Source organism: Drosophila montana, unplaced genomic scaffold (assembly GCF_035044405.1).
Source record: "Drosophila montana isolate Dmon_TW-CO22-7 unplaced genomic scaffold, ASM3504440v1 contig_3069_1, whole genome shotgun sequence".
NCBI lineage: Eukaryota > Metazoa > Arthropoda > Insecta > Diptera > Drosophilidae > Drosophila > Drosophila montana.
In genome coordinates this window covers 8,030-30,757 of record NW_026997945.1, presented here as the reverse complement: position 1 = coordinate 30,757, position 22,728 = coordinate 8,030, and the positions used below count along the sequence as shown (strand labels likewise).

General features: G+C 39.0%; 1 protein-coding gene across 1 annotated transcript; it reads right to left on the bottom strand.

The window, feature by feature from the left end:
• Positions 1-20,830, bottom strand: LOC135430729 (aminopeptidase N-like). Its single transcript, XM_064685500.1, has 5 exons — positions 20,526-20,830; positions 813-996; positions 564-760; positions 196-510; positions 1-61 (listed from the first exon to the last, which is right to left on the bottom strand). Exons 1-5 carry the CDS (start codon positions 20,828-20,830, stop codon positions 1-3), a joined length of 1,062 nt encoding a protein of 353 aa, XP_064541570.1.
• Positions 20,831-22,728: the final 1,898 nt, after the last annotated feature.

The following is a 22,728-nucleotide window of genomic DNA, read 5'->3' as shown; positions in this document are numbered from 1 at the left end:
TCAGCGCATTAACGTGTGAATATAGTGGAACCACATTAATGTATTATATAATCTACCGTACCTATTATAAAATGATTAGAATCCATAAAATAACCAAACATTGAGTTCATGAATAAAAAATAAAGATATGTGGATGACAAACATTAAAGCTTAAATATTTTAAGCAATATAACATGGGCAAATGCACGGACTTACTTCTGCCGGATCGGCGTCCAATAATCAGATAAGAAATTAAATAATGTGTAATAGCCACTGGAACTTCCGGTAAGTGAGGAAAAAATTAAGAATTGATCATTTTCGGTGAAATTAGAATGTTCTTCAAAAATCGACAATTCTAGCAGTCGGTAGATCTTTTCGGGCTGGGTTGAACAACCAGCTAGCGTCTTTAATAAATAAGTTCTTTCACTCTGTATTCGTGTTTTTGGAAACTGGATCACTCGTTCAAGTCCAAATTGCCACTCATCAATGGAACCCCACCTAAAAGCAGGGCAAATATAAAGATTTGCTACCCTGAAATACAAAAAGTGTTATTGTATAGAAAACAGAATTGCAGATATACTAACGGATTTTGTAAATTTGGGTTGTCCGTGTTTTGCCAGACTTTTAATGCATTCTTAGCTTCTTTAATACATGGAGGAAAACCTGAACGACACAAAAATCTTTTAGTTAATGAGCGTAAGTCTTTTTTCCAGTTATCTTCTGTTTCAATTTCAGCTCCTAATTCTTCATATAAAGGCGTTAGAAGTGTTAAAACATATTCCTGGAATTAACTATGTTATTAAATTTTATTTAATAAGATGGTGAATACTTGCCTCAAATTTTTTATGAACCTCTGACATATCAATACGCCGACCAATTTGATCAATGAATGTGAAGACCGGATTCCATATGATATGATTTCGCTCGAATTTCATAAATAATGTCATGTTGAAGGCAGTAGCAAAACCTAAATCACCAGCGTATGCGAGGTTCCAAGCATCATGTAATAGTTTTGCCCTAAAAATGTTGAAAGTCTCAGTACAAATCGCCATACATTGAGAATGTAAGAATCTAGTATTTCATAAATAGTGGTCTTAAAAACTTGAAAAATTTTATTAAAACAATTAAGAGGTTCTAGTCGGGAACTCCCGACTAGGGGATACCCTGAACCCTCTTTTCCAACATCAAATGCAGCTCCCGCTACGCGCTAGTTTGCTTTAGTAGTAATAAAGATACATTTTAAAAAAATTAAAGATCCCTTGGCAGGGTTCCAACTCGCAACTGGCCGCTTTACTTGGTGCCGCCTCTACTCAACAGCCACACCAGCCAAAAAAAAAATACTTCCCTCGGTAGGGTTCGAAATTGCAACAGACCGCACTACCTGCCGCCGCCATTACCCAACAGCCACACCAATTATTGAGTCTTGATGAGAAAAAAATGAATTGAAATATCAGCACAGAAAACAATACAATCTTAGCTAAGGCGGCACGTTGCTACTCCGGCGAAGCCGCCAGCAGATAAGTATATAAATGTGTCTTTATGTAAAGCAACGGAAACGTTGCTGCTGGGCATAAAACTATATGCACATAGTACCTTATGTATACGGTCAAAGCCTGAAAGTTATGCTGACTAGGCTCTGGCCGTTGCCCGCTACATTCAAATGCGATCATATTTCGGTGCACTCGAAATGAGTTGGGTACTTCAGTTTTATTTACGTCAACGATAAAGTGTAGCTGTTTGGTTTATGTTTATGAAATTATGTATTGCTGTTAAATTATTGCTAGGTACAGTGTACCCTCGATATATGGGCATATTACATCTCCCTCCTTTTGAAAAATAACGTAACCTAGTGGTTATTTTTTTGTTAAATAATAATATTAAAAAAATTTTTTTTTAAATTTATTTTTCTTAGTATTAGTTTTAATATATATTTATGTGTTTTGTATATTTTTATACCATGAACCCATTAAAAATGGGTATTGTATTTGTGCAAATGTATGTAACAGGCAGAAGGAAGCATCTCCGACCCCATAAAGTATATACATATATTCTTAATCAGCATCATTAGCCGAGTCGAACTAGCCATGTCCGCCTGTCTGTCTGTCCGTCCGTCCGTCTGTCCGTATGTATGAACGCAAGGATATCAGAACCTATAAGCGCTAAAGACTTTTAGAGAAATTTTAGCTGTAGGTCCTCCTAATGCCCGCGCAGATCGAGTTTGTTTCCGATATTCGATAACTTGCCCCGTTTCCAAGTAATCGATAAAAATCGATATCGAAATCTTGTTTTCTGAGCAATTTCGTCAAATAATAGGAGCTAGAGTCACCAAACTTGACATGTAGCTTCTAGAATAGTATATATATATATCAAGTATCTTTCATTGTATACCTATCGCCACCTCCCCGCTACCACCGAAAAGCTAAAAATCAAGTTAATTTTCCAACTTGTATTGCCCATCAGTTTAAGCCACAATTTATATGCAATTGAATTTTTGAGAATACACAAATATTCTTTTTTCTATTCTACATTAAGATGTACTGTCGAAAATTTCATTAGGATCGGTTAAGAAACACAAAAGTTATGCGCGCACGTGTTAGCAGCATAGGTGCTGTGCAAATTGCAAGAATTTCTGTATACATGTACACACACATACATTCATGCGCGTTTGCCTTGAATTTTATCAACAGCATTGCAATTGCGATTGTATTGTTTTCTGTGCTGTTATTTTAATTGGGTTTTTTCTCATTAAAGCTCAGTTATTGGTGTGGCCGTTGAGTAGAGGCGGCGGCAAGTGGTGCGGTTAGTTGCGAGTTCGAACCCTGCCAAGGGAACAATTTTTTTTTCTTTTCATTTTTATTTATTACTACTAAATCAAACGAGCGCGTAGCGCGATCTGCATTTGGTGTTTGAAGAAAAGGGTTCAGGATATTTCTTAGTCGGGAGCTCCCGACTATAACCTCTTACTTGTTTGTCATAGAATGTTGGCGATAAAATAATATTAATTCGTGGTTTAAATTGGTTTAATTAATTTACTTATTTGATTTATGGTGATTGGGCTGACAGGGGGTGGTGGCTACAAAATAGAAGATGCTTGGTCTGTATAATATAACCACGTACTGCTCGTTATTATCGAGAAATGCACAGCGGCCATCGGCGGGGATCAGCGATCAGCGACAGCTCATTGCGAAACATCCGTTGATAAATTTAATTGCCTGCACGAGGCGCCTACACTTCATTTCTTGACAACAGCGACAGCTGCGCTTTGCGGATGGAATTCTGTGGTTTAGCTTTAGCTTTTACATTCTTTGTAATTTATTCTTAATTTGAAAACGAACCTGCCCAATAATAAATAAATTCAATAAACTCATCTGTTTCATTGATTTATTGAAACCTTAATAATAAATAACTAATTGGCGGCCAACTAAGAAATAAAAAAAAAACGTTAACCGGCGAATAAAGAGGAGCCAGTAAGAGGTTCTAGTCGGGAGCTCCCGACTAAGGGATACCCTGAACTCTCTTATTCCAACAGCAAATGCAGCTCGGGATACGCGCCCGTTCGCTTTAGTATTAATAAAGAAAAATTAAAATAAAAAAAGTTCCCTTGGCAGGGTTCGGACTCGTAACTGACCGCATTACTTGCTGCCGCCTCTACTCGACAGCCGTACCAACCAAAAAAAGGAATTTGTTTCCTCAGTAGGTTTCGAACTTCCAACATACCGCATTATATGCCGCCGCTTCTACCCAAAAGCCAATAATTGAGTCTCAATGAGAAAAAAACAAATTAATATAGCAGCACAAAATACAATACAATCGGAATTGCAATGCTGTCAAAGCACATAAATGTGTGGGTGTAGGTTTATACAGAAATTCTTGGAATTTGCGCTTGCTGCCGCTGATACAAGGAAAGTCAAAACAAGTTTTCATTTGTGTTTCTTAACCGATCTTGATGAAATTTTCTGCAGTACATCTTATTGTGTTATAGAATATTTGTGTATTCTCAAAAAGTAAATTGCAATTAAATTGTGGCGTATATTGCTGGGCAGCAAAAATTGGTTTATTTACTTGATTTATAGCTATGAGGTAGTAGCGGGGAGGTAGTGATAGCTATAAATTGAAAGATACTTGATGTATATATACTATTCTACAAGCTTATTATTTATCTATATTGCTCAAGTTATCGAATATCGGAAAATAAACTCGATCTGCGCGGGCACTAGAAGGACCTACAGATAAAATTTCAATAAAAATGTCTCTGGCTCTTATAGGTTCTGAGATTCTTGCGTTCATACGTACGGATAGACGGACAGACGGACGGACGGACGGACGGACGGGCGGATGGACGGACGGACGGACGGACGGACGGACAGACAGACGGTCATAACTAGATAGACTCGGCTACATACATTTGCACAAATTCATTATATCCTTTTACCCATTTTTAATGGGTTCATTGTATAAAAAGAATACGTCAAACGTATAAAAGTGCAGCAACAAAGAAAAAGGAAAACATAGATATACCCGACGCGGATCATAGCAAAATATCATGCATTCCATAATAAAAACACATTATCATGTGAGTTGCTCAACCAGATTAATTTATATCGCCAAAACCTTGTCGCTACATCTGAATGTGTATAAGATTCACTTTCAAGAAAAAAGAAGGCAAAAGATAAAGTAAGTAAGAACAATGGAAAAACATTTATTTAAGACGAGTGCATTTTGTTACAATCCCAACAGATAGCATTATTGTTTTTCCGGTCAGCGGTTAATTAATGATTCGATTTTCTCAGTATGTGTTAAGTTGCTTGTGATAATATATGAGCCTTATAGCCTTTCTCCACTGGGCTTAAAAATGTCACATTTTCAAGTTTTACATATTGGTGTTCCACCGGTTTTCGGTAACATGTGAGTGGCAAAAGTACTGTTTCTTTAAATAAACAGCTGATCGAGTTGCTTTAATTTACATAAGCGACGCACAGATTTCCTTCCAAAAGTCAAATAATACGGCCCCGAAGTAGGGGCTCTGTTTAATTGACTCTTTGCGAGATTTGGCCAACTTTAAATGTTAAAAACGGTGGGATTATTAAAATTTAAAATTATAATTTAAAGTTACCGCTTGCCTTCGTTGCAATATCAGCTGGTTTATGTTTACATTTTTCACAACATCGATAGAAATCTCGATTAATCATCGCAAAATACACGAAAAGTTCGGGGCGAATTTACACATTTTTAAAAAATGTGACATTTTTAAAAATGTGTGAAATGTGTTTTCTTATGGGGAAACGTACAGGCCGCATTTTACACATCTTGCAAAAATGTGACATTTTCAGAAATGTGTTCAGTGGGCAGAGGCTATAACACATGAAATTAACGGTGACTCAAGTGTCTCCTTGCGTTTGCAATAAGAAATTAGCGAAAATGCGACTATGGACCCCCAATAGGTGTGCTTAATAATAGACGCAGCGCTTTTCGTTGCATTGATAGCTCCAACCGAAGCTTATAATCAGAGAGAGGCCGTTCTGAGAAACGATTTCGCGCAACAAATTAGTGAGTTGACACTATAACTTAAATTCTCGCATGTGGCAACCTCTCAAATTAAGGACGAAATCTAACGTATCGAGCCTCTAGGCTCTAAATGTAATAAATAAGTGCACTTTCTGTAGTTATTATGAAAGGCTAAAGGATTACTCTGCATGTTCCACTCAAACGAATTGATAACTGTCAAGCTGATAATAACGAATTAGAGTACCAAAGGTGTTAATAGTACCCTGTTCTCTACCCATCCTACTTCGGCGGCACCAATAAGCTGTCTTGGGACGCCCCTATTTCAAGATCACTTTCGTTCTAAAAGTTATGCGTGATAGTTTTCATGTCGTACCCGTCAAAGAAATTAAACGTTTATATAATCAATTAACATCTGATAAAGTATTCATTCGTTTCTTTCATTGCAATATCTTGTAACTAACCGAGACTTCATATCATTATCAATTGACTATAGCAAAAAAACAAAAACGAGATAGAAGGGCTATCTTCGGAACGACGAAGATTTATACCCTCGCTGACCCAACCTTCTCATAATGCTCATAGTGCTTTTCCCGCATAAAAGAAGCACAGCGAAAGTAGGTAATGTCGACAATGCTTAACATATTTTAAAAAACAAAAAGTTTTTCATGCAACAATTTTAGACCGATCGTTCCTATGGAAGCTTTAAGATATAGTGGGGATATAGTATATGAGGAGCATAGTAAAACTAATAAATGCCAAAAAGGTTGGTCACATAAGAACCTACTTTTCGACGGATCGTTCCTATGGCAGCTATATGATATAGTGGTCTGATGTAATTAAGATTTTGCTTAAATGTAGGGAGCTTAGTGAGACCTGTAAATACCGAGTTTGGTAGAGATATCTTTATAAACAAAACTTTTTTTATACAGGAACTTTATTTTCGACCGATCGGTCCGAATGATATATATGGTTCCGACGTATGTACTGCGTGCATCAGAAAGAGGGAGAGAAAGAGCTTTCAAACTGCGAGATTACTTTGCACAGACAGGCGGACAGACGGACATGGCTATATTAACTCTGCTGTTAATACTGGTCAAGAATATATGTACCTTATGGTACATCTATGCGTCTTTGCGTTACACATTTCACGACAAAATTGTAATACCCTCTGCAAGGGTATAACAAGGAGAGAATAACAATTTCTTAAATGCGAAACGAAGGAATAGCTGTATTGCTCTCATTTTAATGTGGTCGCAAACAGTAATACGAATTACAAACAATGCGTGTACTTGCACACACATATCACACATACTTGTACACACATTTCCTTGCTGCGCTCGTTGGGCCCATCGATGCAGAAGCAGAGTGCTGTAGATTCGGATTAAAATATACATATGTTGAAATTCATAAAACTATGCGACAAGCTATGGCAGATTGGGCTATTCTCTTTTGGTCATTTTTACAAAAAATGTGTGCGTGTTTTAAAGCTAAATAGAAAATGGACTATTATTAATTATAGACCTGATGGGTCGTCTTTCAAGTACGCCGAGTCTATTAAAGCAGCGCTCGCTTGGTTCACTTTTACTACACACACGCCGTCCAGTGTCGGTTCACTTTTTGCCACAGGAGCTTATGAAAGTCGATCGCAAGCGCTAGCCAGTGGTGGTACTCTGGTGGCTGCGCAGGAGTTTAAGCTGTTGGCGATGGTTCAGGTGTTCCTGCCAATGGCACCAAGTCAGCGCTTATAGAAGAAGCCGGCCGGTCGCGTGATTTAATGTTCACCGCTGTCACACAAATTTCGGTTAACTCCATTATCACTTATATTCACATCCCAATATCACCTTCAACAATTTATCCGGCTCACTACTTAATACTCATACTGTCTCATGGTTCGAGAACTTGAGTTCTGGTTTTTACAGAAGAACGGGGTCTTACATAACGGCCACGAGTTAAGAAAACTGTTTCAAACCTCTATATTCTTCAGTTTTTAATCGACACTTCTACGTTCTCTGACGATACGATTGAAAGTGAAATTTGCGAAGCCAGCGTAATCGAATGTTCTAGAAGTATAGGGCAGACACACGGACTGTTAAACGAGAAAAGCTGTAAGCTGCCTTGATTGTTCTTTCGTCTGCTTTGCGCTGCTTGCAGGTGTTTTTGGATGGGAGAGTAAAAATGAGTATGAAGAGCGTGTACAAGTTAACCCAAAAGCTGTTACTTCGTTGCAACATGGTCGAAATTGCTTACCATGCGTCTAGAACATTTCCGTAGCTGAAGCTAAGATTCCTTGGAACTCAGCGATCACGCCACCCGCTGTAGTTACATTGACGCCGTTGCCATTGTTAGGTTTCATACAGACATAGATTTGATTTAATTTTCAGTTCTAAAATCAGTCTTGAATAAAACAGACACGTTCTCCCGCAGAGAAGATTTCTTTATTAATCTTTACGGGAACCAACTGAGACGTTCTAAAGAAGATTTTTCTACTTCACATACAGGGAAATAACCGGCGCCCGAGCAGCCTTAGGCTATTTTCCAAAGGAACTCACGGCTAATAATTTAACCGTTGTAAATTTGTTTTCCACTATCCCATGTTAATAGTATTCGTTTAGCCGAACTATGCTACTACTTAGCACCCTTTTTATATTCTGTTCGTCAGTTAGGACAGTTGTGCTCGCGAGAGCAAGTGCGAGAAACTTTAAATCGCGCCGTCTATAGACAATTGTTTGCCGCCCATATAAGTTCCAGATTACGGAAAATAAATTTTTTTTGTTAAATATTGAAAAAGTGCCAAATCCAAGGAGGGGAAGGTTGCCCAAGTGTTTTTTTGGGTCTTAGAAAGACTGGCATTCCTGTCTAATTTCAGGATTGGCCCTTAATACGAGCTTCAAATATAGTATGAGTTCAGAACGTAATACGAGATGAAAAATAAGTACTAGACTAACGCCTGCTACCCGCCTAAATTTAGTACCAAGCTAAATTAAGGACCAGTCGAACGTAGTGCAGACTAAATTGCTGCCGAAAAAAAAAAATTAGTTAAAATCATTGAATTTGCCTAAGATGCTTGCGAACATCCGATCAGATGTTCCCGCTGGAGATTAAAAATGTGCTCCCAGCAATAAGTTGAATTCGCCGTAAAGTGAAGCTTCATGGAGAGACTATCGTCGCTGCATTATCGCTAAATCAGTACTACTACCTTAGCAGCAAAGCGGTGAAGCTGCATATGATTATTCTATTGGCTGAGTCATAAAAATAATATTAGCATTTTTAGTAGCGCGGTTTATAGAACAAATTTTATTTTAATTCAACTCTAATGTTTTTTGTCTTAAAAATACAAGTGTATCAGCCAGAAATTACTGTATCATGATCACCATGGGCTTTTTTAAAATCGCTTAGGCACATCACGCCAAAAACTTTTAAAAGTGTCTTAAATTCAACAATTTTACTATCTCCAAAAGACCACATGCAACTTTTCAATCGGTCCATTCTTTTTCAATTTTTGTTCTTCTCCTGATATCTTTTTTTTCCCTCTCCGTTGTGATGATCACCATGTTGGTCAAGAGAGCAACTTCTTGAGGAGTGAAAAAAAAATAACAAAAAAATTATTTAAGAGAGTAACTAGAGCGAGAGAAACGATAGCTCAGCTACATAGGACCAGTGTTTTTTTTTATTTTTCTTTTGGTGCCCTTTTGTGCAATTTTTTTATTACAGCAAGTCGTCGCCGTACATGTACGAAAGCGCTTTTGGAGATGGATGTTATGTACGTAAGTGATATCAATATTTATTCTAAGTTAAACCCTCTTTAATGAAGACAAAGTCAGACTAAATTAAAAAAAAAAACAAAATAAAAATAAACAAAATTTAGCACAGAAATGGTATAAAGAGAGAAGAGAATAAAAAAAAGAATAAGATTTGAAAACTAAAGTTTAAAAATGATTAAAAGAAATTGAAAAGGAATGGGCTTTTAAAATTAACGTCACTTTTCCTTTGGCTACGTTTGCACTTTTTGATAATTTTTCACAAGTTTTAAACTGTTTAAAATGTACACTTTTTACTTATTATAAAAAGATAATTAGGAATTTCCAATTTGGAGCCACTATCATAAGTGTTTTTAGCATGCATTTTAAATTCCTTCATATTTAACTTTAAGTTTTAATCAACCTTATAACCGACCTTTTTTATATGATTTTACTTTTAAGAGATATTCTTAGTTCTCTTGAACTTGATGTGGATTCTAGTAGGAACAATGAAATCTTGTGTTATAATAAATAAGTTAAAGTGGAATTTTAACATTTACTATCCATGTGGAGCCATGCGTCGCCGAAGTACTAAAGTAGTGTAACTTTTGTTGTTTCTGGGATCACCGACCTACTGTCTGGTCAAGCGGCTACGGTGATCATGGTAGGATGGGCAACAGCTGTCGCATTAACATCAGCACAGCCTATCAACAACCATATCAGCCACTTACCCTTTTTTTTGTCCCTGTTCTGTGATATTCTCAATCTTTCCTATTTCATTCAAATACAATCGAACTTCTCAACAGCACGCGAATTTTTATGTAATTATGCATGTATGTGAGTCGGTAGTAAGGTGATACCATATAGAACCCACCCCAGCCGACGTCATAGAGCCGGAACCAGCACGTGCATCGTTGCTATGTATAGCAAATAACTAATGGGTTTTGCCAAGAGTCACTGGATGCGTTTTAACTTTAAGCCCCTTGTATTCCCTGTATGATTACCTGTCCTTGTAAGGCCATCCGTTTATTTTTACACTGACCCAATTATACCCTACTGTTGCTCTATGGAGTTAGCGATACTTTCGCACTTAAGTCGCTACCCAGGCAACTGCTATCCCTTTCCGTCTTATTCTGTTACCATTTAAATTCGATTTGAGAGATTCCTGAGTAGTTGTGCACATCACTAGGACCAAGCTGTGTCTTTTGCCGTCTTGGATTTCGTATGTGGGAACAATATATACTTGGATGCCAGATCTCAACTTAGCATTTTCCTATCGTTGAGAATACAAAATGAAGATATTAGTTAACGCTGGATTCAAGTTTGCTTGGTGTAGAACTGACACTTGCCGCTTAATTATTAAATTGTAGTTATTTCACCCCAACTTTTGTTTTCCCTCTACTATTTTTATGAAAACGATCGCATGGCTTTCTAACATTTTTATGAAAATTTCATATATATCAATTTTTGCTAATTTTGAATTCGGATCTGATCCGTATCGTATAAAGGAAAATTTTTATTTTTGTTAATTATTGGAGAGAAATGCCCTGCTCCAGAAGTCTAGAAAATTTTACTAATCGTGACGACACTGACACCTTTTGCAGTTTGTGTTCGCAGGTCATCTTAGGTCAGATATTAATGACCAGCTGTGGCCACTCATTTCACAAAGACTGTCTTAAAACTACAGGTACACAAAGAAAGAATTGTCCAGTGTTAAAATAGGTGATACAAATTGAAAGTTCCCAATCTATATCAAATTTAAATTCAGAACGTCCGTCAACCGCGCATCATCGAGCACCTCCGACCACTCGATCACTTTAAACTAGATCGCAGTCCAAACATATGGATAGATCAAACATGGCTGATCCTCCAATGAATCCCGAGCCTTTAAACGCGTCCGCCCCTGATGTGGGCAACAGAGAAACGATTGAAGTATTTCAAACAGTGATGGCGGGCACAATATCCGCTGAGATGGCAAAGCAGACTCTAGCAATGTCATCAGCAATGGCACAGCTTACCGAGAGACTAGCCCAAGCTATTACTTCAGGGTTACAAGCGGGTTCCGTAGCTCCAACTGGAGAAAGATCTCCAATACCAACAGAACCGATACCAACACTTGAGCAGCAAAACTTACAACAACTTTTGTCCAGCTCCCAGACTCAGGCATCCTCTGCTCAAGCGGGTGGGTCTGAACAAACCTCGAGCCAGACTCCAACATATTTCGATTTGCGTCACAATCGTATAAGCCAAATAATGGCAAACTGGAAATTGCGGTTGCAGTGGTAAGGGATCAGTTTCAGTAGATGATTTTATCTATAGAGTACAAGTACTGACTTTTCAGACCTTGCATAGAAATTTCGAATTTGTTGAAGGTAATGCTACGGTTTTGGCCATACCATAAAAGTGGGCCACTCATTCGTTGGCATGAACTGTGTGAAGCCCTTAGAGGACAGTTTAAGGAGTTATCCTTAGCGGATAAACTTGCACAGCCAATGTCTGAACAAGCGCTCTTGGCAACTTTAAGAGCAAATCTGCTCCCAGAAATTCAGCTTGAAATCTTGTATGAGTCTGTCAGCACAATAGCACAACTGCGACACCTCGTGCGTACTCGGGAAATCTTTATGCAGTCAGTTGCTAAGCCTTAAGTCGTACAGCGCCCTATACAACGCATGAGTAACGCCTTGTATCAACAGTCAGAAAATGTTTCCTAGTAGGAGTGATCCGAGGAGTTGGAAAACGATGAATTTGAGGCATTGTGTTGGGACTGTGGGGACAATGGGCATAGATATCAAGGTCGCCTAGCAGAAAGACGTGTATTCTGCAATGGATGTGGAAAGGCCGACACATATAAGCCTACCTGTCGTCGTTGCAATACATGCCATACAAAAAACTCCGCAATGCGTGCACCGCCGAAAAGTGCACGCTAACAGTTTGCTACAAAGGGGACGAACACCAACTAGTAGAAAATGAAATAATAATAAATACAATATTAGCGTTGTCAACATCTCTGGATTCGAGCTTAAGCTACAAGTCTAAAAAACCTCAGCCTCACTGGCTCGTTCTCGATTGCGTAGAAGTGCGTTGAGTAAACGTAATAATAATGAACGAAACTGTTGTTGGCCTCTGTAATTGGTCGACTAAATAATTTCCGTCCGTATGCTCAGATCCACCTTCTAGGTAAGTCCGTAGTTGAGTTATTGGATACCGGTGCTTCAGTAAGCTGTATAGGTGGTCAATTAGCCAAGGAATTATGCGAGACGACACCGATAAAAAAATTAACAGCTTCGGTGAAAGCCGTGAATGGAAAATCGCAAGACATTATTGGCCGACTGATAATGGATTTCCAATATAGGGATGAGTCTCACAAAATTAAATTTTTTGTGGCCCCGACATTATCTAGAGATCTTTATCTTGGTGTAGACTTTTGGAACACATTCCACCTCTTGCCTTCTTATCATGGTATTGCAGCTTTAAACGACTCAGTACTGGGGCCCCTATCTACCGAAGGGCCCATCAAACAGCGACATTATGCAGTGTCTCCGGCTATAGAAAAACTGATGTACGACGAGTTAGATCACATGCTAGAGCTTGGGGTGATTGAAGAATCAAATAGTAGTTGGCTCTCGCCAGCGGTGTTAGTCCGAAAGCCTGGAAAAGTTTGTCTGTGCATAGATAGTAGAAAAGCAAACGAAATAACGGTTAAATATGCCTATCCAATGCCGCTAATAGATGACATTCTAGAAAGATTACTAAAGGCCGAGTATATAACTAGTCTAGATTTAAAAGACGCATTCTGGCAGATTCCTCTCGATGTAAATTCCCGAGACAAAAACGCGTTCACTGTTCCTGGTAGACTTCTATACCAGTACACAGTTATGCCATTCGGCTTAACGAATTCTCCCCATACCATGCTCAGACTTATGGATAAAATAATTCCTGCGAAGCTTCGCAATGAGGTATTTATATATCTCGATGACCTCTTTATCGTATCAGATACGTTTGATCGTCATTTGGAGGTATTCAAATTAGTTGCAAGTCAGTTGGCGCAAGTAAATTTAACCATTAATGTTGAAAAGAGCAATTTTTGCCTTAAATCGTACATGAGTACAGCGTCTGTTCTGCATAGTCCGAATTTTAATTTACCCTTTTCTATCCATTGCGATGCAAGAAACACTGGGTTAGGTGCCGTATTGATGCAAACCAATAACGATGGCTGATCTAAGCTCGCGGTTAGCTAGATGGGCATTGAAACTTCAAGGTTTCAATTTTAAAATTTTATAAAAAAGGGTAGACAGAATGTCGTTCCAGATGCGCTATCTCGTACACACACCAATGATCTTTTAGCACGCTGGATAGCTAGTATGGTAGATCTGCAATCCCAGGAGTTTAAGTCTGCCGACTATGTCGCTAAAGTCAAAAATTATGGAGAAAAATTCCGAAATCCCGGATTTAAAAGTCGTCGACGGATACGTTCATCGTCGAGCCGATCACGCAGCAGACCAGAAAGTTGCAGACGAGCTGTGCTGGAAACTTTGGCTGCCAAAAGGTGTAGTGGCAGAATCATTAAAAGTCACCCATGTAGACTCTCTCTCTGCTCACTGTGGCATCAATAAAACATTGGAAAAGCTCAGGCATTTTTACTATTGGCCCAATTTGGTGTCCGACGTAAAGAATTTTATTAACAATTGCGAAGTGTGTAAGACCACCAAACATCCCAATCGCACACTTCGCCCATCAATGGGGAACACTGGTCAAGCGGATCGAATTTTCTAAAAACTTTATGTCGATTTTCTCGGTCCCTATCCTCTCAGTCGCTCTGATAATGTCGGGAATTTTGTTTGTGTTGATAAGCTGTCCAAATTTCCCTTTCTTAAGCCAGTTAAGAAACTCACTGCTGATGCGATTTGCAAGCATTTGGAGGAAGAAGTGTTTCACTGTTTTGGTGTCCCTGAATCAATTGTTTCAGACAATGGAGTACAGTTTAAATCCCACAACTTCAACTTACAGCTAAGGAAATGTAATATTGTACATACATACACAGCCTTGCACGCTCCACAAGCAAATGCGTCTGAGAGAGTAAATAGGTCGATCTTATGCGCAATTAAATCTTATGTCCACCCAGATCAGAAAAAATGGGATGAACAGCTAAGTAGCATTTGCTGTACCTTGCGTTCCTGTGTCCATTCAACAATTGGTACGAGTCCCTATCGCCTTGCCTTTGGTCAGCACATGGTGACTGATGGAGATAGCTATAAGCTCTTAAGAAACCTTCACGTGCTAGAGGATCGTTCAATTTAGTAGGGAAGACTCTTTTCATATCCTACGAAAAAAGGCTAAGGACTTTTTGAATGCTCAGCACACGCGTAACGAACGAATTTATAATTTGCGTAGCCGTGAGGTTTCATACACTGTCGGACAAAAAATATATCGACGAAACTTTCAACAAAGTAATTTCAAAAAGGCGTCAGTGCAAAATTAGCGCCCACTCTTATATAATGCCGAATAAAACGAAAGCTTGGAAATTGCTATTATGTGATCGAAGATCTGCAAGGCCGAACTATAGGTAATTATCATGCCAAGGACATAAAGCAGTAATGCAAATCGGGTTCAAGCGTGTATCCCTCGTTGTTGATTATACCCCAGTGATTTTGGTGGAGGGGAATTTTTAGTGACGCTTGAAGTGGAAGAACATTTTTTTTGTTTATGCAAATACATAAAATATAACGAAAATATGAAACTATACATTTTGTTTACTACTGCGGTTGAAAAAAACAAAAACGAATATTGTATATGCAGATAGCGCGACCTATGAGTCAGGATCAGCGGTGAAAGTTAGGAAAAACTGGAAGAAGAAATTGGAAATGGCGATTGTTCCACTATCCCATGTTAATAGTATTCGTTAAGCCGAAATTTGCTACTTGCACCCTTTTATACACTGAACCCATTGAAAATGGGTATAAAGGGTATAATGTATTTGTGCAAATGTATGTAACAGGCAGAAGGAAGCATCTCCGACCCCATAAAGTATATATATTCTTGATCAGCATCAATAGACGAGTCGATCTAGCCATGTCTGTCTTTCTGTCAGTCCGCCCGTCCGTCCAACTGTCTGTATGTATGAACGCGAGGATCTCAGAAACTATAAGAGGTAGAGACTTGAAATTTTAGCTGTAGGTCCTCCTAGTCCATGCCCAGATCGAGTTTGTTTCCGATATTCGATAACTTGGCCCGTTTTCAAGTAATCGATATCGAAATCCTGTGTTTTGAGCAATTTTGGTAAATAATCAGAGCTAGAGTCACATGTAGATTCTAGAACAGTATATATATCAAGTATCTTTCATGTTATAGCTATCGCCACCTCCGCGCCACCACCACAATACTCTAAATCATGTTAGTAAACTAACTTGTATTGCCTACCTAATTAAGCCACAATTTAAATGCAATTGTCATTTTGAGAATACACGAATATTACTGAAAATTTCATCAAGATCGGTTAAGAAACACGAAAAAAAATGTGTTTTGGCCTGCAAACACGTGCAGCAGCAAGCGCAAGTTCGAAGAATTTCTGTATACATGTACACACACACATTCATGCGCGTCTGCTTTGAATTCTGTCAACAACATTGCAATTGCGATTGTATTGTTTTCTGTGCTGCTAATTTAATTAGTTTTTAACTTATGAATTAACTTAATTATTGGTGTGGCTATTGAGTAGAGGCGTCGGAAAGTAGTGACGAGTTCGAACCCTACCGAGGAAACTTCTTTTATTTTTATTTTTGCTGGTGTGGTGGCAGTAAGTAATGCGGTCAGTTGCGAGCTCGAACCCTGCCAAGGGATTTTTTTTTTTAATTTTTCTATTACTACTAAAGCAAACGAGCGCGTAGCGCGAGCTGCATTTGGTGTATATAAGAAAACGAGGGTTCAGGGTATCCCATAGTCCCGCCGTACATCAAGTCATCGCCGTACATCAACGAAAGCGCTTTTGGAGATGGATGTTATGTACGTAAGTGATATCATTATTTATTCTAAATTAAAGACTCTTAAATTAAGACAAAGTGAGACTTAATTCAAATAAAACAAAATAAAAATAAACAAAATTCAGCACAGAAGTAGAATAAAAAGAGAAAAAAAGAAAAAAAAGAATAAGATTTGATAGCTTAATGGGCTTTTAAAATTAACGTCACTTTTTCTTTGGCAACGTTTGCACTTTATGATAATTTTTCACAAGTTTTAAACTGTTTAAAATATACACTTTTTACTTATTATAAAAAGATAATTAGGAATTTCCAATTTGGAGCCACTATCATAAGTGTTTTTAGCATGTATTTTAGTTTTCTTCTTTACTTTAAGTTATAATCAACCTTATAACCGACCTTTTTTATTTGATTTTACTTTTAAGTGATATTCTTAGTTCTCTTGAACTTGATGTGGATTCTAGTAGGAACAATGAAATCAGCCACTTACCCTTTTTTTGTCCCTGTTCTGTGATTTTCTCAATTTTTCCTATTTCATTCAAATACAATCGAACTTCTCAACAGCACGCGAATTTTTATGTAATTATGCATGTATGTGAGTCGGTAGTAAGGTGATACCATGTAGAACCCACCCCAGCCGACGTCATAGAGCCGGAACCTGTGCGTGCATCGCTAACAATTACACGACCATCAACTAGCTAGCATACGTGAATGTTACAACAACGGAGCCCAAGTAGCAGACGCAAAAAGGATCACCTCCGTAGGCTAGTGAATAAATACACGAAAAACAAATAACCAACACATAAAAAAAAAAAAGAAGAATTTTTAAATAATAAGTGATCAAAACCATCAGGAATTGACGTAAAATTAAATATTTGTACAAAATCGTGAACAGCAAGGAAATCAAAAAGAAATATAACACCATCACACTGTGGCAAAGCTTGTCAAAATTGAAGTGAAAAGTGTTTTTGTGTTATTAAGCGAGAGTATCACAATTGTTTTAAGGAAAATCTACAAAAAAACAAAAAATTCAAAAACAAAGTAAGCAAGCGCGCAATCACATAACATACAGGCATTTTTTTCAATTCAACAATATTCTGATTAATAGTTACTGATAAATCCCTTTTATGAAAACTTTTAGGCATTGTCCCTCATACCTGAGATATAGTGAATTCTAAATACTCCGTTTTATAATATAGTCTTTTATTAAAATTTTGTAAGCATCATTCATCTTCCCTTTGACGTAAAAATTGAAAATAATTTTTTAATAATATTGTTCTCGCATGGCAAACCAGAATAATTTAATTAGACACCAATTCGAAACAGAAACATGGACGAAAACACTCGACAACGGATAAAGAATTTAATAGGAGAGGTACTAGGTCAACAGTTAAATATTTCGCGCACACCACAACTCAAACCATAAACCTAAGCTTTCCAGGAAACTTTGCAGATATGGATAGGGAACCATATATTGTGTATTAAAGAACTTTCTGTCGATCCAGTAGGCTTTAATTCATGAAGGCTATAGAAAGAATTCTACAAATATACTCCGACGACGCCGAAAAAGGCACCCCCTAATATTTACATATTATGTGGCCATATTACACACAATTCGTGTCAAAATTACAGGATATGCAGATGAGGTGCTCGATTCTACAATGTGCCTTTGAATTGGGACGCGGCCTCACTCTCCACTTCGCGGACAAACGAAATCAGCACATAAGAATACCAAATTACTACATAAATGCAGGGTAGTCATCAATCGGCGGAAGACTTCTACCAAGTCGTCTGCAAATACTTGTCATTAATACTAAACAAAATCGGTTCTATGAATTTGGGTAAGGAAGCAGGGATAATTATGACAAAATCATACAGGGACAATGCGATAGACACATTCATTCAAGGCTTAGGGGAGACCTACCCCGCTTGCTTGGAATCAAAGAACCCGAAGGCCTACCATCGGTAATACAGTTCTGCCTAAAACTAGAAAATCAAAGTTTTAGAACAGCCTACGCAAATAATAAGAACCATAATCCAAACTTTAGGATTCCTGAACAAAGACCGGTACCAGCACCACGTACAATACTACCAAGCTATAATCCGAATCATCGACAACTCCGTCCAGCCCCAGCACACAGTACACTACCAACAACTGTACCACAATACACCACTAATATGAATCGGAACAACAATGATTCTGGTTTTAAATCATCACACCAACCCAACCCCACACAACCGAACAATCAAACAAAACGAAACGAAACCGACAACAATACCATAGAGTATTCAACATTAAATTTTTTAGAATAACGGACTCCACATTACCATATTTCGAGTATAAAATGAAGAGCTGCCAAGCCCTCAAGATATTATTAGATAGAGGTTCAAATAGGTACTACATTCATTCAATGGCTTTAATCCGATCCCGAACGAAAAAAGCTTTAAAGCAGTCACTATAGGTCGAAGTGTACTCATTACACACCTCAAAGTTGCTAATCTATTTAACCACCCTGAAATAAATGTTAATTTTTTTGTGTTGCCCACACTTACATCGTTCGATGCCATCTTAGGAAACGATAGTTTGAAAGAATTATAAGCAAAAATTAAAATAAGCAAAAAAATCATGACTAGAAAAAGTTCTATTCATGTGTCCATAAAAGATAAAAAATACGAAGCCATCAATAGTATCATCCCTAAAACGGACCATTTAACAGAGACAGAAGAATGCCTTGGACAGATTAATTCAAAAGTACTCGAAACTCTATGCCAACCCTAACCAGAAATTGACTTACACTACAAACGTTAAAGCATAAATAAGAACCACGAATGATTCACCAGTACACTCTAAATTCTACCAGTACCCTATGTCCCTAAAGGACTGGGGTAACAAACAGGTAAAAGAGCTTTTGTATGACGAAATAATTCGGTCATTTCGGTAAGATGATTTCGGTAAGATTGCAAAACTGCTTTGCTCTCTTCTAAGGGTTAAAGATGGACGCGTGTCCAAACGAGAATCTTCAAAAAGACTCGTCAATTTTGACCAAAAAGTTACAGAAAACCTTCGATAAAATAAGGAATGCACCAACATCCAACGAAGTAGTATTACTATATCCAGACTTTTCTATAGAATTCCACATAACAACCGACGCTTCGAATTTTGCAATCGGCGCGGTACTTTCTCAAAACGCATGGCCAATAACATTTCTTTCGAGAACGCTATCGGAAACTGAAGAAAACTATGCAACTATCGAAAGCCCTCAAAAATTATCTTTACGGTAAAGCAAAAGTAAAAATTTTCACTGACCATCAACCATAAACACATTCTTAGTATTTGGAAAAGCAATGCGGGAATCGAGAGATGGAAATCATATTTAGAGGAATACAACTATTAATTGCTTTACCGAACAGGTAAAGGAAATGTCGTGGCAGATGCAAGGGTTAGCCAAGTGAACTCAGTGGCATCAACACAATACAGTGCCAACAGTTCAGAAGAACATTTAATCCCAAGCATCGAAGTCCCAATCAACGCTTTCAAAAATCAGATACTTCTTACAAAGGAAGAAATATAGACTATAAATTCAGTAACCCATTCCCAACGTTCCATAGACATTTAATAAGGCAACCTGATTATACAATAGCAGAATTGACAAAATTATTAAAAAAGTACTTAAACCCATCTGTCATCAACGGAATTTACGCACCCGAAGATTAAAGGGGGAACATTCAGAATTTATATCCCAACAATTTAAAAAATATAAAGGCCAGATTCAATTCATTAACAGTAAAATGTCCTCACAACTGAAGGAGATCAGGACAAACAAATTCTTCAAATTCACAATAGAGCCCATCGTAACACAAGAAAATAAATTACAATTGGCAGAAATACTACTTTCCTAGAAACAAAAGAAAATAGAAAACTTTGTTAAACAATGCCAAGTTTTTAGAGGCGCTAAATACGATAGACATCCTCCGAATCCCCACATCAAAGAAACACCCATACCAGAATTCCCCGGACAGAAAAGGTACTGGCTGACTGCAGTAGATAAATTTTCGAAACTCGCACAAGGTAGAATTATTAAATCCAAGTCCATAGAAGATATTAAAAAACCATTGCAAGAACTATTGTTACGGTGTACCAAAGTACATCGTGATGGTTAATGAAAAATCACTTAATTCCGAAACATGTAAGGAAGTTACTGGCCGGGGTACAACTCTCAGTCTTACCAGGACCAGCAATCTACAAGACATTTGTTAGTTTGCTGGGATGGCGGTTCTAAGGGGGAGGAAGTGCTTCAAACAAACTATGAGGAGTTGTGGACGCTCGTACAGTTGTGAGCTCCGCAGATCGGGCTCCGATTCCTGGAGTGGCCGTTCGCCTACGTCGGGTGAGACTCCCCAGGATGGCGGCTCCAACGTTTTGGCATACTGAGACTCTAACTCGGCAAGCCGAGCCGAAATCTCGGATGTATGACCGCCATCCTGAGCGAACGTGGATAGCCGCTTACGCAGCTCCCCCACGCGCCCTTCCTTGTCTAGCCCGAACTCATGGGCGATCGCTACCAGTTCCTCCTTGCGCAGCTGGTGGATCCAGCGCACGCCTTCCCCCGGATACTGGCACTCACTTGGCTCCATTTTGAGTTTTTACTACTCACTCTAGGTGCCGCTTTTACATCTCTCTCTCATGGACTCTTACTCGGTCATTGTGTTTCGTGGGTGGGCGATTCTCGTTCCGTAGGTTGTTTATTTCACTTGTGCCGTAGTCTTTCCGTGGCTTATTTGTTTACGACAGTATATATGCGCAGATATATATTCCAATTTTTCCACTCCTTTGTTTCTTTTATTTTCTTTCTTTTTCTTTTATTCACTTCACAAAAAAAAGTATAAAGAGAAGTAATTCACTTGAAGCTTTGTATTGTATTGTACTTGTCTGTTTTTGTTGTTAACTCCGTTTTATTTATTATTAAACGCACCCGTTCTCATTACTTTCGCCAACTGTACTGACTAATTCAACTTTTCACAGCACGTGAGTCGAATTCGTCCCACTGTACACCCGCTGCCGCAACGCTTTAACGGCCCTTCGACGCCGACGTCGACTGCGACGTGCGTTTGTGCACACGTGTGCAAGCGTGGTCTCGATGTCGCCCGGCTGGCGCGCGCTGTACTTTTTTCGGCCGTCCGTTGTCTGCTTTTTGTGCTCGATTTTGCATAAATTTGGTCGCCTAAATCTTGCAGGTGTTCATTTTATCGTCTGACAATGCCCTTGTTAGGGTATGCCTGACTACCTAATACCCTGGATTTGCAATTTCACCCATGTGTGACGGCTTATTTTTCCCTACTCCTCTGCTAGGGTGCATACTCTCTAGGGTATGCCCAACTAAAAATACCCTATATGCAACTTCCCTATTTTTTTTTTTAAAAACACTTATTTGGGCATACTTGCGGGGATTTAATCCGAAAACGTGCTACGCCCCTAAACGCCTCCTACGTCCCTGCTCGGGCGCCACTTGTAAAGAAGCTACCGGCCGGGGTACAACTCTCAGTCTTACCAGGACCAGCAATCTACAAGACATTTGTTAGTTTGCTGGGATGGAGGGTCTAGAGGGGGAGGAAGCGCTTCAAACAAACTATGACTCCTACTACTTTCATAGGATAGGGAAGGAGATGCATAAACACGACCTGATACACACCTACACGGCCGGGATTGCTCACGCAGTCAGCAGACTAAGCGTAAACTTATACACACACACGACCGGGATTGCTCACGCGATCGGCGGTCTAAACCCTGATTCACACATGCACGGCCGGGATTGCTCACGCGATCGGCAAACTAACCCAATACGCACACACACACACGACCGGGATTGCTCACGCGATCGCCAAACTAACCGAATGCACGCACCCGCACGACCGGGATTGCTCACGCGATTGCCAAACTAAGTCCTGATTCACACATACACGGACGGATTGGTTATGAGAAGAGGTTATGCTGAATACTGGTTAACTTCGGGGTCCGAAGTTAGTATTAATCGAAAACGAACGAATTCCTTGCTAATTTCATTTCACTTATTGTTTACTATCTTACACGATTTCCCTAAGTTAAAGCCCTGCCGCACTGTTCGGAGCCCTAGCGGTCCGCTGCCCACACTAAGTCCCTTTCGTCTCTGCCTTCTGTTGCACACGTCCACTTACTTTGATACTCCCTCCAAAAGTGCCGGCATGCTCGCAGGCGAGCCATGCGCTTGCCTCGGCCACTCAACTTCGCCGCGAGCTTTCGCAACTTCGCCTCGGAGCTTTCGCTCTTCGCCGCGGAATTGAAACTGCGCTCTCGAGACGGTGTTGAGTAACCGATCGGCAACGCACGGTTGTTGCGGCGTCCGGCGGTTAAATTAAAACCTTAACCTCGCCCTCGCTGGCTACATGGCTTCTTGGCTTTAATTTACTATTTATTACTTTATAGAAATAATGCTTATAAACTAACCATACTATAATAATGAACTGTGGGGTGGCTACCATAGTGGCCGCCTCACAAA

Excerpts from the sequence above, each read along its gene's own strand:
- LOC135430729 (XM_064685500.1), bottom strand. The coding sequence starts at position 20,830 with ATGGAGCCAAGTGAGTGCCAGTATCCGGGGGAAGGCGTGCGCTGGATC. Across the intron at positions 997-20,525 it reads GATCTGCGGAGCTCACAACT|GGCAAAACTATTACATGATG; the intron begins GTACGAGCGTCC and ends CAACATTTTTAG. Across the intron at positions 761-812 it reads AGGTTCATAAAAAATTTGAG|GAATATGTTTTAACACTTCT; the intron begins GCAAGTATTCAC and ends AGTTAATTCCAG.